This window comes from Phoxinus phoxinus (genome assembly GCF_949152265.1).
Source record: "Phoxinus phoxinus genome assembly, chromosome: 17".
Taxonomy (NCBI): domain Eukaryota; kingdom Metazoa; phylum Chordata; class Actinopteri; order Cypriniformes; family Leuciscidae; genus Phoxinus; species Phoxinus phoxinus.
The window spans coordinates 2,817,622-2,832,716 of NC_136892.1; the positions used below are offsets into that span (position 1 = coordinate 2,817,622).

The following is a 15,095-nucleotide window of genomic DNA, read 5'->3' on the forward strand; positions in this document are numbered from 1 at the left end:
GGATTTAACGTTTGTATCAAAGCTGATATTGAGGCTTTATTACGTTTCATTATATATTATTAACATCGTACACTCTTCAAATACATAAAACATGATCCTTTACTTGTATCGTTTCTTGAGTGAAGAAAACACTGAACTTATTCAAACATTTACCTTTGCATTGCAAACAAGCAAAGACGCTCCAAACTGCGCGCGGCTTCATCACGACGGAGGTGGGCGGAGTCATGAGGCTTGACTGACAGTTTGAGGAGCCAATGGAGTTACGAGGTTTAGCCACAAGCTCTTTTTATTATGTTTCATTGGTTAAATACTTGACAAATGCCACATGTACGACGTCATTTTATAAGCCAACCGGCAGTCCTCATGACTGGTTCCCTCGACAGGATTTTCCCATAGGCTTTTGGATTATAAAAACAAGCTCTGTGATAAACAAACGTTTATGATATTAGCACGTTTTGTCCAAGACAATAATCACAGATGAACACATTTCTATGAATTTTGAAACCTATGCAGTCGTCAGAAGTAAAAAGCTAAAGGCTAAACTAACTACGAATTCAACGTCGCCATCCCTAAGCTTCCTACAACTCTTTCAGTTTTTATCTAAAAATATTTCCCCAGAACTATTTGAGTTAAAAATAGTTTGTAAGAGTCTGCTTTTACAGCATCGTTATGGTTATAATTTTGTACCTGTTCAGCGTGATGTTTAATCTGTTTCGACCTATGATTTCGACAGCCTCTGTCGTCACATTTAATAGCCACTTGCTAGCAACGGCTTTTTTTTAAAGACACGTAACAGCCGCTGTCTATGCCGGTAACAGCTTCAAAAAGATCACGAGATGTAATATTGATGTATTTTATGCCGTGGAATAAAACGTGAAAGTGTCCTGAGCTTGTGTTCATCAGACCTTATTTCAGCCATTAACCAAAACCCATAGACAGTGGTATAGCCAAAACCCCATTCAAAAAACCATAGAGAGCCTAAGTCCCGCCCCTCCGCTTCCGGCTCATGGGACCTTATTTCGGAAAAAATATGTATGGAAGTCAATGGCGAGAGATAACTTATCTTTTTATTCCGTCTGAACTGTCCCCTGAACTACACATATGATGTTTGTCAATTTAAAAGGTAAATATGAAAGTCAAGAAAGTCGCAGTTTGTCATAAAACAGAAGAGTAACGTTTAGTTGTATGTGAAAATCGCTCGATGAACTACATCTCTCGTCTCGCACTATGTAGCCTACGTCACAAGATCCGTTGCTCGTATGTGTGTATTCTGGCTCAAAACACGAGTCAGGCATGACGGCGTAACGTTAGGATTATAATGTAAGACTATAGAAAAAATGACAGACGTTAGCTTCAGTAAAGTTAGCTTCATTCATTGAGAGAAAAGGTATGACGTCGCATGTGCGCCTTCTGGGTTTGTAGTCTTTGTAATTACGTATTTTCACAGTCTTATACCTCAACAGTTTTACATCAAACTGCGACTTTCTTGACTTTAAAATGTATCTTTTAAATTGACAAACATCATATGTGTAATTCAGGGCACAATTCAAACGAGATCAAAATATTTGTTGTCTCTCGCCATTGACTACCATACAATATTTTTCCGAAATAAGGTCCCATGGTGGTCCACCGGAAGGGGAGGGACTTAGGCTCTCTATTGACTTCGGGACGATGGAACCGGAAGTGCTCAAATGCAACTAGGTTCTTATTTTATTTTTGATTTATTTTTTGTTAGTAATATAAAGTAAATGTCTTTAAAAGTGTTTTACCATTAGAGTGAAATAATAAAATACAAATATTTCTCATCGTAATCGCCCCTTCCTTCACATATGTATAAGTTACAGTATAAGGTGTTGAACTGCACATGTGAACTGTATTGCTCATGAATGTGGAAGAGACACCAGAGGCAGAGATGGACACACAGAGTTTATGCTTCACAGAGAACTTCAACTTTACATCCAAATCCTCAATGAAGTTACTACAGAAAACTGAGACAATTACAGCTTCTGGCTTCGACTGGACCCGTGGAAGACAACAGCCAGCTCATTTTCCTATTAAAAATGAAGTTATATACACACACATTTCATAAACCCGACACCACAAACACATTCCAACAGTTGGAGGAAATCAGGGGAGTGTTTATTCTCAATGTCAGCGGATACAACATTTCCCCGTATGCAAATGAAGTTGTCTTTGCCTCTACAGTTTGGCTTCGGTGATGAACAATATAATCTGAATGCTCTGTCTACAATACAAAAAAATATAAATTTGCATATCTGTTGTCAAGTACTTTTAAAAACTGCACCAAAATAACTTTAAGACTGCTTTATTTAGCCATACCCATGCAGGCTTATATAATAATAATAATAAAATCATACACACGTGTGCATTAGTTTCATCACTGCTGTGCTAATGAGTTTGGCTCAGATCTTAAATACTACTGTACATTGGCAAGGGGAACATGTACGTCACAACATTGGCCTGACAGACACATGAACAGATGGTTAGTACCAAAACAACGGTGGAAAAATAATAATAATAGAACATAACCGTAAAATGGGGTAAAAAAAAAAAAAAGACATTCACCCCCCAAAAAAATGTGGCAACTGAGTACCCATAATGCACCTCTCTGTCCTCCCGTCAGGATCTTTGGTCCTTTAACACAATGTCATGAGGAACGTGTCAGAAAACAAAAGCTGATGCTGCAGTTAATGAAGGAAAGTCCATGGATGGCCTGCGATGAGGAGCTCATAAATTAACTGAAAGAAGACAAACAAACACAACACAAGAAAATGAATCACAAAATAAATGAAAACAAACTGATGTAGAATGAGACATGAGTGCTTAAAAAAACACACAAATACACAAGCATGCCGTGACACGGGAACACATGGACCGATGCCAGTCATTACGGGAGATTATTATTTCTGTGAACCGATTTATCGCATCCAAAATAAAAGTTTGTGTTTACGTAATATATATGTGTGAAAACTTATTTTGTGTGTTGGAGAACGGCTTTGAACGCGGCTCAACCAATCAGAATGAAGGACCGGACTGTCCACTGTATATGTGAGCTCAAACACCGGCAGCCAGGGTGGGAAATTAGCAGCCGCCACCAGCCAATGGCGGGTACTTTTTCAAAGTGGCGGGTGATTTTGCCTTGTATACCAGCCACAGTGGCGGTGCGAACGACTAGCGGTCGTCACTTCAGTCGATGGTAACCTGAATCCATGGCAACTCCAGCGTCTTTTATAGGCGGGTTCCCCTGCGCTCAGTTCGGCGGGCTTCGCACCGATTGGTTCGCGCAGTTACGCCGCTCTACCATTGGTTTGTGCAGTTCACAGCCAATAGCGTGCGAGCAATGTAACATTCTCATTTTCCACTAGATATTTTCCTCTACATCTCATCAGCTCTGCATCAGCTGACCACTGAGAAGCGGATGTACAGTGACATCACTGCCGGATTCAAGCTGTGCTCTCGCGCTATGGCTGGCGCTGAGCCAAAGACGGACGCGCTCAGTGCTTGTCAGACCACATAATGTCTATTTTAGGTTTCAGACATTTAAATGCATATAGCAAAACAAATGTATAGTTTGTAAAATACACACCGGTGTCTATGGAAGCAGCGATAACAATCAATTCAAATATATTTGCAGACGTGTTTTATTCATATCAGACTCACAGTCGCTAGCCTAGAAATCTAGACGCCCCCTAGCGGCAGCAAAGTGTATTCTGCAGCAGGGCAGTCTAGCAACTCTCCATAGACCTTCTAGCTGCAAAACCTAAATTGGGTCAGGCCAATCACGTCGTGTATAGAGTAGGCGGGGGCGGGCTTAACATATGACGACAGAGTTGCGACGGCTGCCACTTGAAAACAAAGATGGCGGCTGCGGATGGAGAACAGCGGTCTTTCAAATCGGCTTTGGCCGCGACTCTGGAGGACTTGGAGTTCAGCTTTTCTTTAAGAAAAGAGCAAAGAACGGCACTTAAAGGTTGTGTGGGTAAGAATTGTCTAAATAACTTTTTTTCAAATTGTCTTAAACTGTCTTTATATACCAATACATAATTAAAATGTAAGTACTTTGAAAAAGAGAGTATAAAAATTGAGTGACTATAGTGTATTTAATCTTCAAAAAACACAGCTCATTAATTCCTACCGGGACGAAACAAGTGATTGGCTTGCGCGACTGTCACTCTCCGTCGCCATGACTACCGCCGCTATTACTGGCTCCGCCCACGTGCGCGCAGTCGCGCACCCGTTTTTAGGTGGGAGTGAATGGAATTAATGAGCTGTGTTTATTGAAGATTAAATACGCTAGAGTCACTCAATTTTTATACTCTCTATTTCAGAGTACTTGCATTTTAATTATGTATTGGTATATAAAGACAGTTTAAACTAATTTGAATAAAAGTTTTTTTAGACAATTCTGACCTACCCTACCTTTAAGTCATTCTTAAAAAGGAAGAAGTGTTCGGAGTTTTGCTGGACCGGATCTTTGCCGCTCTGACTACGTCTCCTTCTCCGTTGCTCTGGTTGGTTGTACCGCTATCCTATTGCGTGCAGAGGGATTTTGAGAGACAGCCGTTTATCCCGCCCCTCGGATTCAGCCGCGTCTATGGAGAGTTGCCGGACTAAACATCTTGATGTAAGTCTGGCTTGCCAGGAACCACAGTCGCCCTATTGGCCCAACCATATTACTGAGAGATGAGGCAATATTTCTTTTCATTAAACATGTAGACCTACAATTACTGTAGAATATGACCAAACTGAACACAATTTTACCATGGACTCGCAGGCTTTTTTTCACATCACTTTTTATTTGCCTATATTAATAAAATATATATTAATAATAATAATAAAAATAGTATTTTGAAGCAATTCAAAATATGCTAGTGCACTTTCTTTTATAAATTTGAATTCCGGAAATAGTGGCTGGTAAAATTGGGCAAAAAAAGTTACTTTCCCACCCTGCCGGCAGCTTCACTTTTGCTTCATATAAAAAAATAAAACTTATTTTAAAAGAATGGCAGCATAATTTATGTTTGTTTTATTTTTCATTCCTGTTGTGATCTGAATACCATTAAACGTAAAATGACTTGTTGTGAAGTGACGGGAACTACAATACAGCGTTTACAATATTTCACATCATCTCTGAAGGTAATAATAAAAAGTCGGTTTCCACACACACGTTCGGGCCGAGCGGTTAGCAGAGCGATACGGAGCGGCTCCAGGCTGCATTTTCACTTGAGCCGCGATTACAGTCGAAACCATGGAGCGGTTGAGCAATGGGAACGGTGGAAAGCGGATTACGTTACAGGACAGGACCCATGTCAGGTACAAACCACAAAATGGATGCTCACAGATCCCGTGAATAACCACAAGATGGAGCTAGCCGCGCGTCCTGCGAGCCGCGAGAGCTCAGAACAGGCTGACGTCCATGAAGCTCCTTCTAATACATTGGACACAAAGTTGAAAACAATGTTTTTTTTTATTTAAAAGAACGTATATTTGAGGCTGGATATGAGAGAGAGAAACCTCTCTGTCTTCAGCTGGCCACACGACTCGAGAGCCGTGCTGAGAGAGAGCCAGTCTAACTGGTATCACTGGTTCTGACATCACTATTCTCTATACGAATCCTCTCAAACCACAAGCCTATTCAGGGATGGGGTCTGAGGACAACTGTACACAAACCTGGCTGGATTGTTACGCTGTGTTTTAGTATTTATCTAAATATATTTATAATAGGGGCGTCACAATATATCACAATACATAATGCAATATGTATTGTGGACAGTTCACCCAAAATACAAATGACTGAGTTTTAGTGTCAGACATTAAACTACTATAATGTAATATATAAAGTATAATAATGGGACGATATTTGTGGTTCTGAAAATGCCAAATGTCTGATGTTACCAGTAAAAAGTGTCCTACATTATAATATATCTAGTGAGTGACAGAGATCAAGCATATTCATCTACAATAATTCTGTGTTTTCAGCTTCAGGATCATGAATATTGTTATTCTGGTGTCTCTATTGTCCTGTGCTTTGGGTTTAAGCTCCAAGTCCAACTCTATTCATTTACACACACAATGTAAAACCAAATGTAGCATTTTAATAATCAGTAAATTTTATGTTAATCTTTTATCATATGTCTTGGAGTATCGCGATAATATCGTATCGTGACATGAGTGTATCGTTACACCCCTGATTGATAATCTAGAGGTCATGTATGACGAGTTCACGCCACACACACACACACACACACACACACACACACACACACACACACACACACACACACACACACACACACACACACACACACACACACACACACACACACACACACACACACACACACACACACACACACACACACCTGAGGAAAGGGAAGTGTGAGAACTCACTTTTTCTTGTCTTTGTCCTTCTTGAGCGGCTGCAGGGTCGTCTCGGCCGCCACTTTCCTCCGGTTGAAGGCGTTCATCTCCTCCTCCAGATCCCGCCTCTTCTCCTCCACCTTCTTCTTCTCCTCCTGATGCATGAGCTTCAGCTGCTCAAACTTCCCGTGTAACTGAGCACAGAGAGTGTGTGAGATCAGTGTGTGTTACGCCAGACGCAGGCCAGGCTGACTTCATGGGCGAACTATCCCATGATTCACTCACCCTGAAGTCATCCCAGCTGTATATGACTTTCTTCTTTCAGACGAACACTATCAGAGTTATATTTAAACATGTCCTGACTCTTCCAAGCTTTATAATGGCAGTGAATGTTTGTTTGTTTTCTTCAAAAAGCATTGAAGTCCATCAAAGCGCATCTATCCATCATAAAAGTGCTCCACACGGCTCTAGAGTTAACAATATCCATATTTAAAACTTTATTGACTAAAATAACTAGCTTGCGGCAGACGGCCGTACACATGTCGACTTACGCCACAAGAGTAACACTGGACGATGTGTGCCGTAGATGTAGATGTAGGAGTAGAGTAAGCTTTGACGCCTCTCGCGGTTCAAACACACAGAGCTGGGCAATCACTCAAGCTCCTCCCACAATTCTCTTTAAAATTAGTTGTTTAGACTCTAATTCGTGACCGGTGTTTAGTTTTGCTCTTCCTCTGCGCTTCCGCGTTCATTACGTTGTGCGTGAGTTCAAGTTTTTCTCTTTCACTGTAAATCGATGCATGCGGCGGTCTGCCGGAACCTAGTTATTAAGTTAGAAATATCGATATTTTTCTTATACCAACGCAATCGCTTCACTTCAGAAGGCCTTTATTAACCGCACTTTTATGATGGATAGATGCACTTTTATGATGGACAGATGCACTTTTATGATGGATAGATGCACTTTTATGATGGACAGATGCACTTTTATGATGGATAGATGCACTTTTATCATGATAGATGCACTTTTATGATGGATAGATGCACTTTTATGATGGACAGATGCACTTTTATGATGGATAGATGCACTTTTATCATGGATAGATGCACTTTTATCATGGATAGATGCACTTTTATGATGATAGATGCACTTTTATGATGATAGATGCACTTTTATGATGGATAGATGCACTTTTATGATGGATAGATGCACTTTTATCATGGAAAGATGCACTTTTATGATGATAGATGCACTTTTATGATGATAGATGCACTTTTATGATGGATAGATGCACTTTTATGATGGATAGATACACTTTTATCATGGAAAGATGCACTTTTATGATGGATAGATGCACTTTTATGATGGACAGATGCACTTTTATCATGGATAGATGCACTTTTATGATGGATAGATGCACTTTTATCATGGATAGATGCACTTTTATGATGGATAGATGCACTTTTATCATGGATAGATGCACTTTTATGATGGATAGATGCACTTTTATCATGGATAGATGCACTTTTATGATGGATAGATGCACTTTTATCATGGATAGATGCACTTTTATCATGGATAGATTCACTTTTATCATGGATAGATTCACTTTTATCATGGACAGATGCACTTTTATGGACTTCCAAAAAATATACCCATTGGCCCTCATTTATCAATCTTGCGTCGAAACGGGCGTATATGTTGGCGTAAGATTATGCTTACACTCCTCTCACCGCCTGATTTATGAAGCTGTGCGTACCTTTGAAATTCAGGTGTACGCAAACCTTCCTCTTGATAAATGCCGCGGCTGAAAACGATCGTCATTAGATTAACACGCCCCTATATATTCACGTCTCCGCCTCCCCACGCCCTCATTTTACGCCATGGACACACGGAAGACGGCAAAGAGGAGAAACTTCTCCGGTGGAAATCCAGTTTAAATCGCTGGGTGGTTGAGCAAATTACCTATCACAATGCATTATTTTACAGCAAGTGTTTTGAAACTATTAGCGTTGAATTTCGTATGACGTCACATGTAATAGGGTGTACAATAGTGATGATGATGTGAATAATTGTATGACAATTTGTAATATTTTTCTTATTAGTAGCCTATTATGATTTTGATTATTAATGACGCTTATTGTTATTTAGAAGAAGAATGTCTTTGTCATTATTATTATTTGTATTATTATTATTATTTAAAAGAAGAAGAATGTCAAATGTTTTGCGCTATTATCTAAATATCGATAAAAAACTATTGCGAAATGACGGCGTTTCCATTAACCGATGTGATGCTACTAAAACGTCCTTTTTTCTCGCGCGATAAGTCATTCCAAAAATCACGGCAACGGACGTTGGTTTATATAATATCACAGCCACCGCATTAGACATTATTATTATTAATGGAAGGAGACGTAGGCTACGTGTTATCCAAGCATTAATGTCAGGGCCCTTATAGGCTACTCCGAACGATATATAAGGAGTTTCTGGGTGTTTCCCCTCATTTCTGCTCTGAGGTTTTGATTGTGACATTTCTTTGAGGTTTAGAATCCAGTATTCCTATAGGCTAATTATTGTTTATTTTATTAATTTAATAAAGAACTCTGTCTCTTATTCCAAAAGATCCATGTAGGCTACTTTTGTGTCTATTCGTTTTTCCTTTTTAAACCCGTAGGCCTAATTGAAAAACGAAAAATTAACGGTTGTCTTTTTAAAACGCAAAGTTGAACACCAAAAGTTTCATTTGAACTGGCAACACCAACTGCTGCGCAAAAAAGTAAATATCGACGAATTTTCAGATTTTTGTTTAATGACTTTTTGCCCCTTTATTAAACATGTAAAATATACACAAATTAATATGGAAAACATGTCGATTTTACTGGTTTTCTAAGGCCAAATTAGAATCTGGAATTGATATTTTCCCGCAGTGATGAATGAGAAGAGCCAATATTAAACTATTGTTTTCTAAGTCGGCTAAGATCTCCATCTTCGCTGTTAATGCGCTTTTAGAGAGAAATGCACCTTTCATACGGATTACTTAATCAGAACAAAATGTATTAGCTTTCGATTCGAATTTGTTCGTTTTAAAGTGGACATTTCAAGCTTTAGATAGGCTATATTTTGTTTCAGTTCTCGCGCTCCAGTTCACGGAGATCACGAAACTGATTGTTTTATTTTATTTTACAAAAGCACAACGTTTTCTTGTAGTTACAAATAATGTATTATTATTTTCAGTATGACCAGAAATGATGGAGTATTTTAAATTGTTTCACTATTGATAGGAAAAAGTGTTCGCGCGCGCGCCTCCGTGCCATCCAGTGCGCGTTCCACACTCCGCTCCACAAACCCTTTGGATATGTGTCAAAATCTTGTGTTTATTTGTGATAATCTTAGTCCTGTATTATTATTGTCTAACCCGTATTATGAATGTCATTTGACGAATTGCTTTGTTCCTTTTTTGGATAAAAGCGTCTTCTAAATATAGCCTAGTAATAATGATGATAATTATTATTATTTGCGGACACGGACCCCAAACACACCGCGTCTTCAGGTGACTGTAAATGCGCAAAAACTGAAATATTCCTTTTTCGAATTGCCTGAAAAACCACCTCATGCGAGCGTAAAAACTTTTTTTGCGATAAACGCCAGTTTTTGCGAAATTGACATGTTTCCATTGGGCGTATTTTCAATTCGCAATTTCAATTTGCGCAATTTGAAGGGTAATGGAAACGCATTACTGAACCCAGTCCGTGCGCGCATGCCGGGCTTAATGAAGTTTATAATTTCTGTTGTTGTTTTTTTACAGGGTCATAATATATCATATCTTTAGTTTGTCAGTGCGTTTTGTGGTGTTAGGAATTGTTTTTCTACGCATTTCAGCACTAACTCAAAACGTGCGTACATGTACACCACCTCCTGAGCTGGCGTAGGATTTGAGCGTGCCGTACGCCAACGTCCATATTGATAAATCGCAAAGTCACCGTGGTTTTGGGTGTACGCCAGGTGTACGCTGGAAATTTGGTGTACGCACTTTTGATAAATGAGGGCCATTGACTCCCATTATTTAGCTTGGAAGAGTCAGGACATTTTTTAATATAACTCAGATTGTATTCGTCTGAAAGAAGAATGTCATATACACCTGGGATGGCTTCAGGGTGAGTAAATCATGGGCTTATTTAAAATTTTGGGTGAACTATCCCTTTAAACAGGACTAACCTCTCTCTCCTTCTCTTTCAGCTCGCCCTCCGTCTCCTTCACTTTATTCACGAACATCTGCCTCATCTCCTCTTCCTTCTTTTGCAGATCTCCCAGAAACTCCTTCCTTTTGGCTTCATACGTCTCCTGTAGACTGTGAAAAAGATTTTGCTTTGAACTGGGTGGTTTTATATGGCAATGAATGTATATAACCTGATTTTCCTTTTCATAAAGATTTACATGCACATTTTACAAACATTTAAACTTAAAATCCACATGAAACTGCATTCACAAGCAATGCGATTCATTCCAAACTGCAAAATAGATTTAATCATTCACATGTAAAGCCTTTTCTGAAAAAACGACAGCGAACATCAGGATCAGGGCGGATTCGCTATTTACACGACAGAATTTGATAGTGGAAAGACCGAACGCGTCTCCAGAGAGGAAACGGTTCTGCTCGTGCGCGGGGTAAAAGTGCGCAAACAGACCATCTACGGGACAAGCCGGATTCACCATATCTTTATGTACACAATAATAATCTTTTACATTGTAATCCTATTATTTGTAATATTTGGCTAGTTTTTTGTGATGCCGTGCATCCCTGTGTGTGTAATAAGCAGAGTGTACGTGCGTTGTGGACCCGCCTATAGGCGCACATTACTTACGCGCTCTTTTAAATAACAAAAAATTACTGCGCCATTGACTTTAGTGCAGGTTTCAGTCGGTCAATGGCTCCGATTATTTCAGTTCCTCAAAATAGCAACGCGTCAACAATGCGTCTGAACACACACTCGTTCTCAGACCAGCAGCTCATGGGCGCACAGATGGGTGCAAACGCATTTGCTATTTAAACAACGTGACGCAGGACGTGAAAATGATAACTGCGTAGGGCTAAAACTAGCAAAACACACTTGCGTCGCGCCTGCGCTGCGTTACGCCGGGTGTATGATGATAGGGACCGAATAGGTCACGGCCAACAGGAAACTATTTTTTTCCAATTCAAAACCATCATGTTGAACAGTGCGAATCTGAAGTGTCTCAGCTGGAGGAAATAATACACTATTTATCGGCTTTAATATATCAGCAAAATTTTCGAGCTGATACCGATATGATGGCCGATATATCGTGCATCCCTACTTTGAAGCGTACATACTCACTGGTGTGTGTTCTGAGGAAAAAAAGGCAGAACGCTAAGTTTATATCTTGCAATTCAGATTTTTTCCCCCTCAGAATTATGAGATATAAACACAAAATGACCTTTTCACTCTTTTATTCAGGTAGGCTCCGCCCACAACACACATCATCACCCAAATTATCTACAAAGTTGACTTAATTCTTCTCCCAGTTCCACTTACTTCTTTCATGTATTTCGGGAGAAGTGGATGAAGTTACATGTTGTAAATCCGATTCAGAACTGAAAGGGTTAACTGTGATTTCATGCTGACTTTACAATTTCGAAAAGGCCTGATCACACAATGACCAAAATTCTGTGCGATAAACATTTGAATATGAACGAGCGTCATAACCATTCGCATGCCACTAATGCAAATCTATTCTCCATCACACGGTGAAGGAAACTGGCCAACCAATAAGATTTGTGCTTTTGGTCACATGGTATTTGCTGCTACAAAGTAACACCAAATTGCAAAATCAGTGCATGTTGAGAGCGAGCGGCAACCTTCCAGTCTCTCTCTCGAAACCAACACTGAAGTGACTGCAGTTCATCGACTGGCCACTAGAGACCGGCTCCAAAAGAGACTCAATCCCATAAACCCCCATGTTAAAATGCTCAACTTTACAGCAGAAAAAAACATGTTTACAGCCTGGTGCAAAAAGTGGTTTTGGTCTATATAGCTAATTTTGCCCTTCATGACGACTGTGAAGGGGGTGAATTTCTTTATAACTCATTAATTTAAATTATAACAAGCCTTAAAGTTTTGTATAATTAAGGGCGTGGCCACTTGAGTGACAGGTGGATTGCCGCTGATGTCACTACTAGCCGTTTGTCTGTTAGCATCACGTCACCTCAGCTAATCCGCCTCGCTGCACATTTTCGTTTATCCGGGAGTGACGCGCGGCCAAGATGGCGACGGCCGGCTCCGCCCACTTTGCTCATCAGAAACACTACGGGTGGCGTCACGGACACTACGGCCATGTCTCTGTACAGCCGATGGCGGAGCGCCCGCGGGGAGTGTGTGAGGGTCTCACCTGAAGGGCTGGCTGTCGGGGTCGGTGTCTTTGAAGCCCATCTCCTCTAGTTTACAGCGCCTGTAGAGCTCGTAGTGTCTGGCGTGAGTCTGTTCTCGCAGATCCTCCATGTTCACTCTGATCAACATCTCCCGCAGCTTCACGAAATCACAGTGACTCTCATTCTCCACTGCAACACACACACACACACACACACGGTCAGTACAGTTACAACGGTCACCACTGAAGGGACGAGCGCTTGAAAACCAGTCCGCTCGGTCTTCTCTCCAGGCTCACGGCCAGGGAGTAAACTTTGAAAGGCAGAGAGAAACATGGAAAACTAAGAATATTTTGAACCCTGTACTTTAAAGAACTGATGAATAAATGTTAGAGGAACAGTTTCATTGGTTCAATATTTAGTACAATTACTGTAGACATGAAGCGGCTCAATCCAGTACAAGATGATGTGAGCTGATAGAAACTAGTGAACTGTGTCTGCTCTAAATAACTACAGCTGCAGTGTGTGTGTGTGTGTGTGTGTGTGTGTGTGTGTGTGTGTGTGTGTGTGTGTGTGTGTGTAAAATATGCATGACCAAATATTGTCATATCCTAACAAACCATACATCAATGGAAAGATTATTTATTGAACTTTCAAGATTATATATAAATCAAAATTTAAAAAAATTGACCCATGTGAGGTTGTGGTCCAGGGTCACATTTGTCTGTATTTTAATGCATGCTGACAAACCCTACAAGACTTCCCAAAGCCCAGCGCTGTTCTGGTGAGGAGCTCTACGCCGAGCGTCTCTTTCATGAGTCTCTACTTGAGCTGGACGAGCAATTAAACTGACACACGGTAACGGCTAATGACGTGACCTTATCAGTGGCAGAGCTCTCTCGCTCACATCTGAGAAAACAGCGTAATTAGCTTCCGTCGAGAGTGGCATTTATCGCCGCTTTGACTGATGGGATTGTTTTCACATGAAAGGCATTGTAAAAAGACCCCCAGCAGGGTTCAAATGAAGGTGTCCGACACACTCCAGCCCCTCGAGCATGATATTCTCCAGAGCAGAGCAACATCAACAGCCAAACTGCAAGAATCTTATTTCTTACTACTTGGGCTGTCAAAATGGCTGAAAAGCTCAATTTGAATATCTTTCTTAAATATTAGCAAATTTCAAATTATAATTCTAAAGGCATTACTCGATGTTAAAAGGAAAAAGAAGTGTTATATTGTCTCCGATGCCCACAAGAGGGCGCACGCGAGCGCAATAAACAAATATAAGTCAAATCAAGCATGCATCTGTTATTTAAATTATATGACAATTCACTTTTTAAAGTGCATTAACTTTGAAACAATTGTTCTTAAATAAAATATAAGTAAGTAGTAAGGTACTCGAGGCTGTGCTGTATCGTGAATAAGTCACGGCTGAAGGGCGTTGTTAGGCACGACGTGAAGCCGAGTTTAGGCACTTTCCTCGAGTACCTTATTGCTTTTATAAAACGGTTTCCACACAATACAACTATCAAAGCCGAAAAATATGTATCTATGCAACTTTCATGAAGTAAAATCACTAAAAGCCTTCCGCCCGCCGGAAAAAATAGTCCCTGACCGTGAACAGCTACAGAAGTTACATACATTATTTCTCCAATAGATGGAGACAAAGACTGTGTTTATGAGTGAGTCAGTCAGTAGAGAAGACTTTTACATTGAAAGGACTCAAACTTGTGATCACGGAGAAGGAAGACGACACTGACAGATGACTACGGGCTCGGGGAAAACCCCTTAACTGTTAAAAGGACAAGATATCGCAGCGGACATTCAAACGGATTTTTTATTATTATGAATATAGGACTGACCTGAAGGAGAATGCTGTATCTACTGTAAATGCAGGTACACTCGCTTACTCGATCTCTCACAATACTCTATAAGCTTCAATGAACAATATCAATGAGATCAAACATGTTTACGTTGCTAAGAGCGGTTGCTAGGGGTGTTGTGTAGTGATGCATAGAACCGTTGGGTGAAGCGGTCATAGCCGTGTTTTATCGTGAATATAACACAGCTACTGTCCAATCAGAATCAAGGATTGGAACTAACCGTAATATAATTTCCTTAATGTGCATTAGTGTAAGTTAGGTTACAATAGCGCATCAGTAACCTGAGAAAACACACTTCAACACACAGCGTAGTGAACTACATGAACACAAAATAGCAAACTGCCATTCAGATACTGAGCATGTTCCCAGCTGATGAAAACACACACTCAGCTCTGACCGATGTGCAGGTTTGGTCAAGCATGTCCTTGCACGATTTTTGCCACTAACT

The 15,095-nt window shown here is 40.3% G+C and overlaps 1 protein-coding gene across 2 annotated transcripts in view; it reads right to left on the bottom strand.

Moving 5' to 3' along the window:
* Positions 1-2,122: 2,122 nt before the first annotated feature.
* The window catches only part of septin8a (septin 8a), a 33,964-nt gene continuing 20,991 nt past the window's right edge, over positions 2,123-15,095 (bottom strand). The window contains exons 7-10 of one of the 2 annotated variants that reach the window (XM_079585052.1): positions 12,788-12,956; positions 10,598-10,730; positions 6,412-6,575; positions 2,123-2,759 (exon numbers count right to left, since the gene is read on the bottom strand). In XM_079585052.1, coding sequence (XP_079441178.1) covers positions 2,756-2,759; positions 6,412-6,575; positions 10,598-10,730; positions 12,788-12,956 — 470 coding nt within the window. In that variant the 3' untranslated portion in view covers positions 2,123-2,755. Of the gene's footprint in view, positions 2,760-6,411; positions 6,576-7,958; positions 8,047-10,436; positions 10,731-12,787; positions 12,957-15,095 lie in introns of those variants that run through there. The other variant, XR_013794475.1, reaches the window with a different exon arrangement.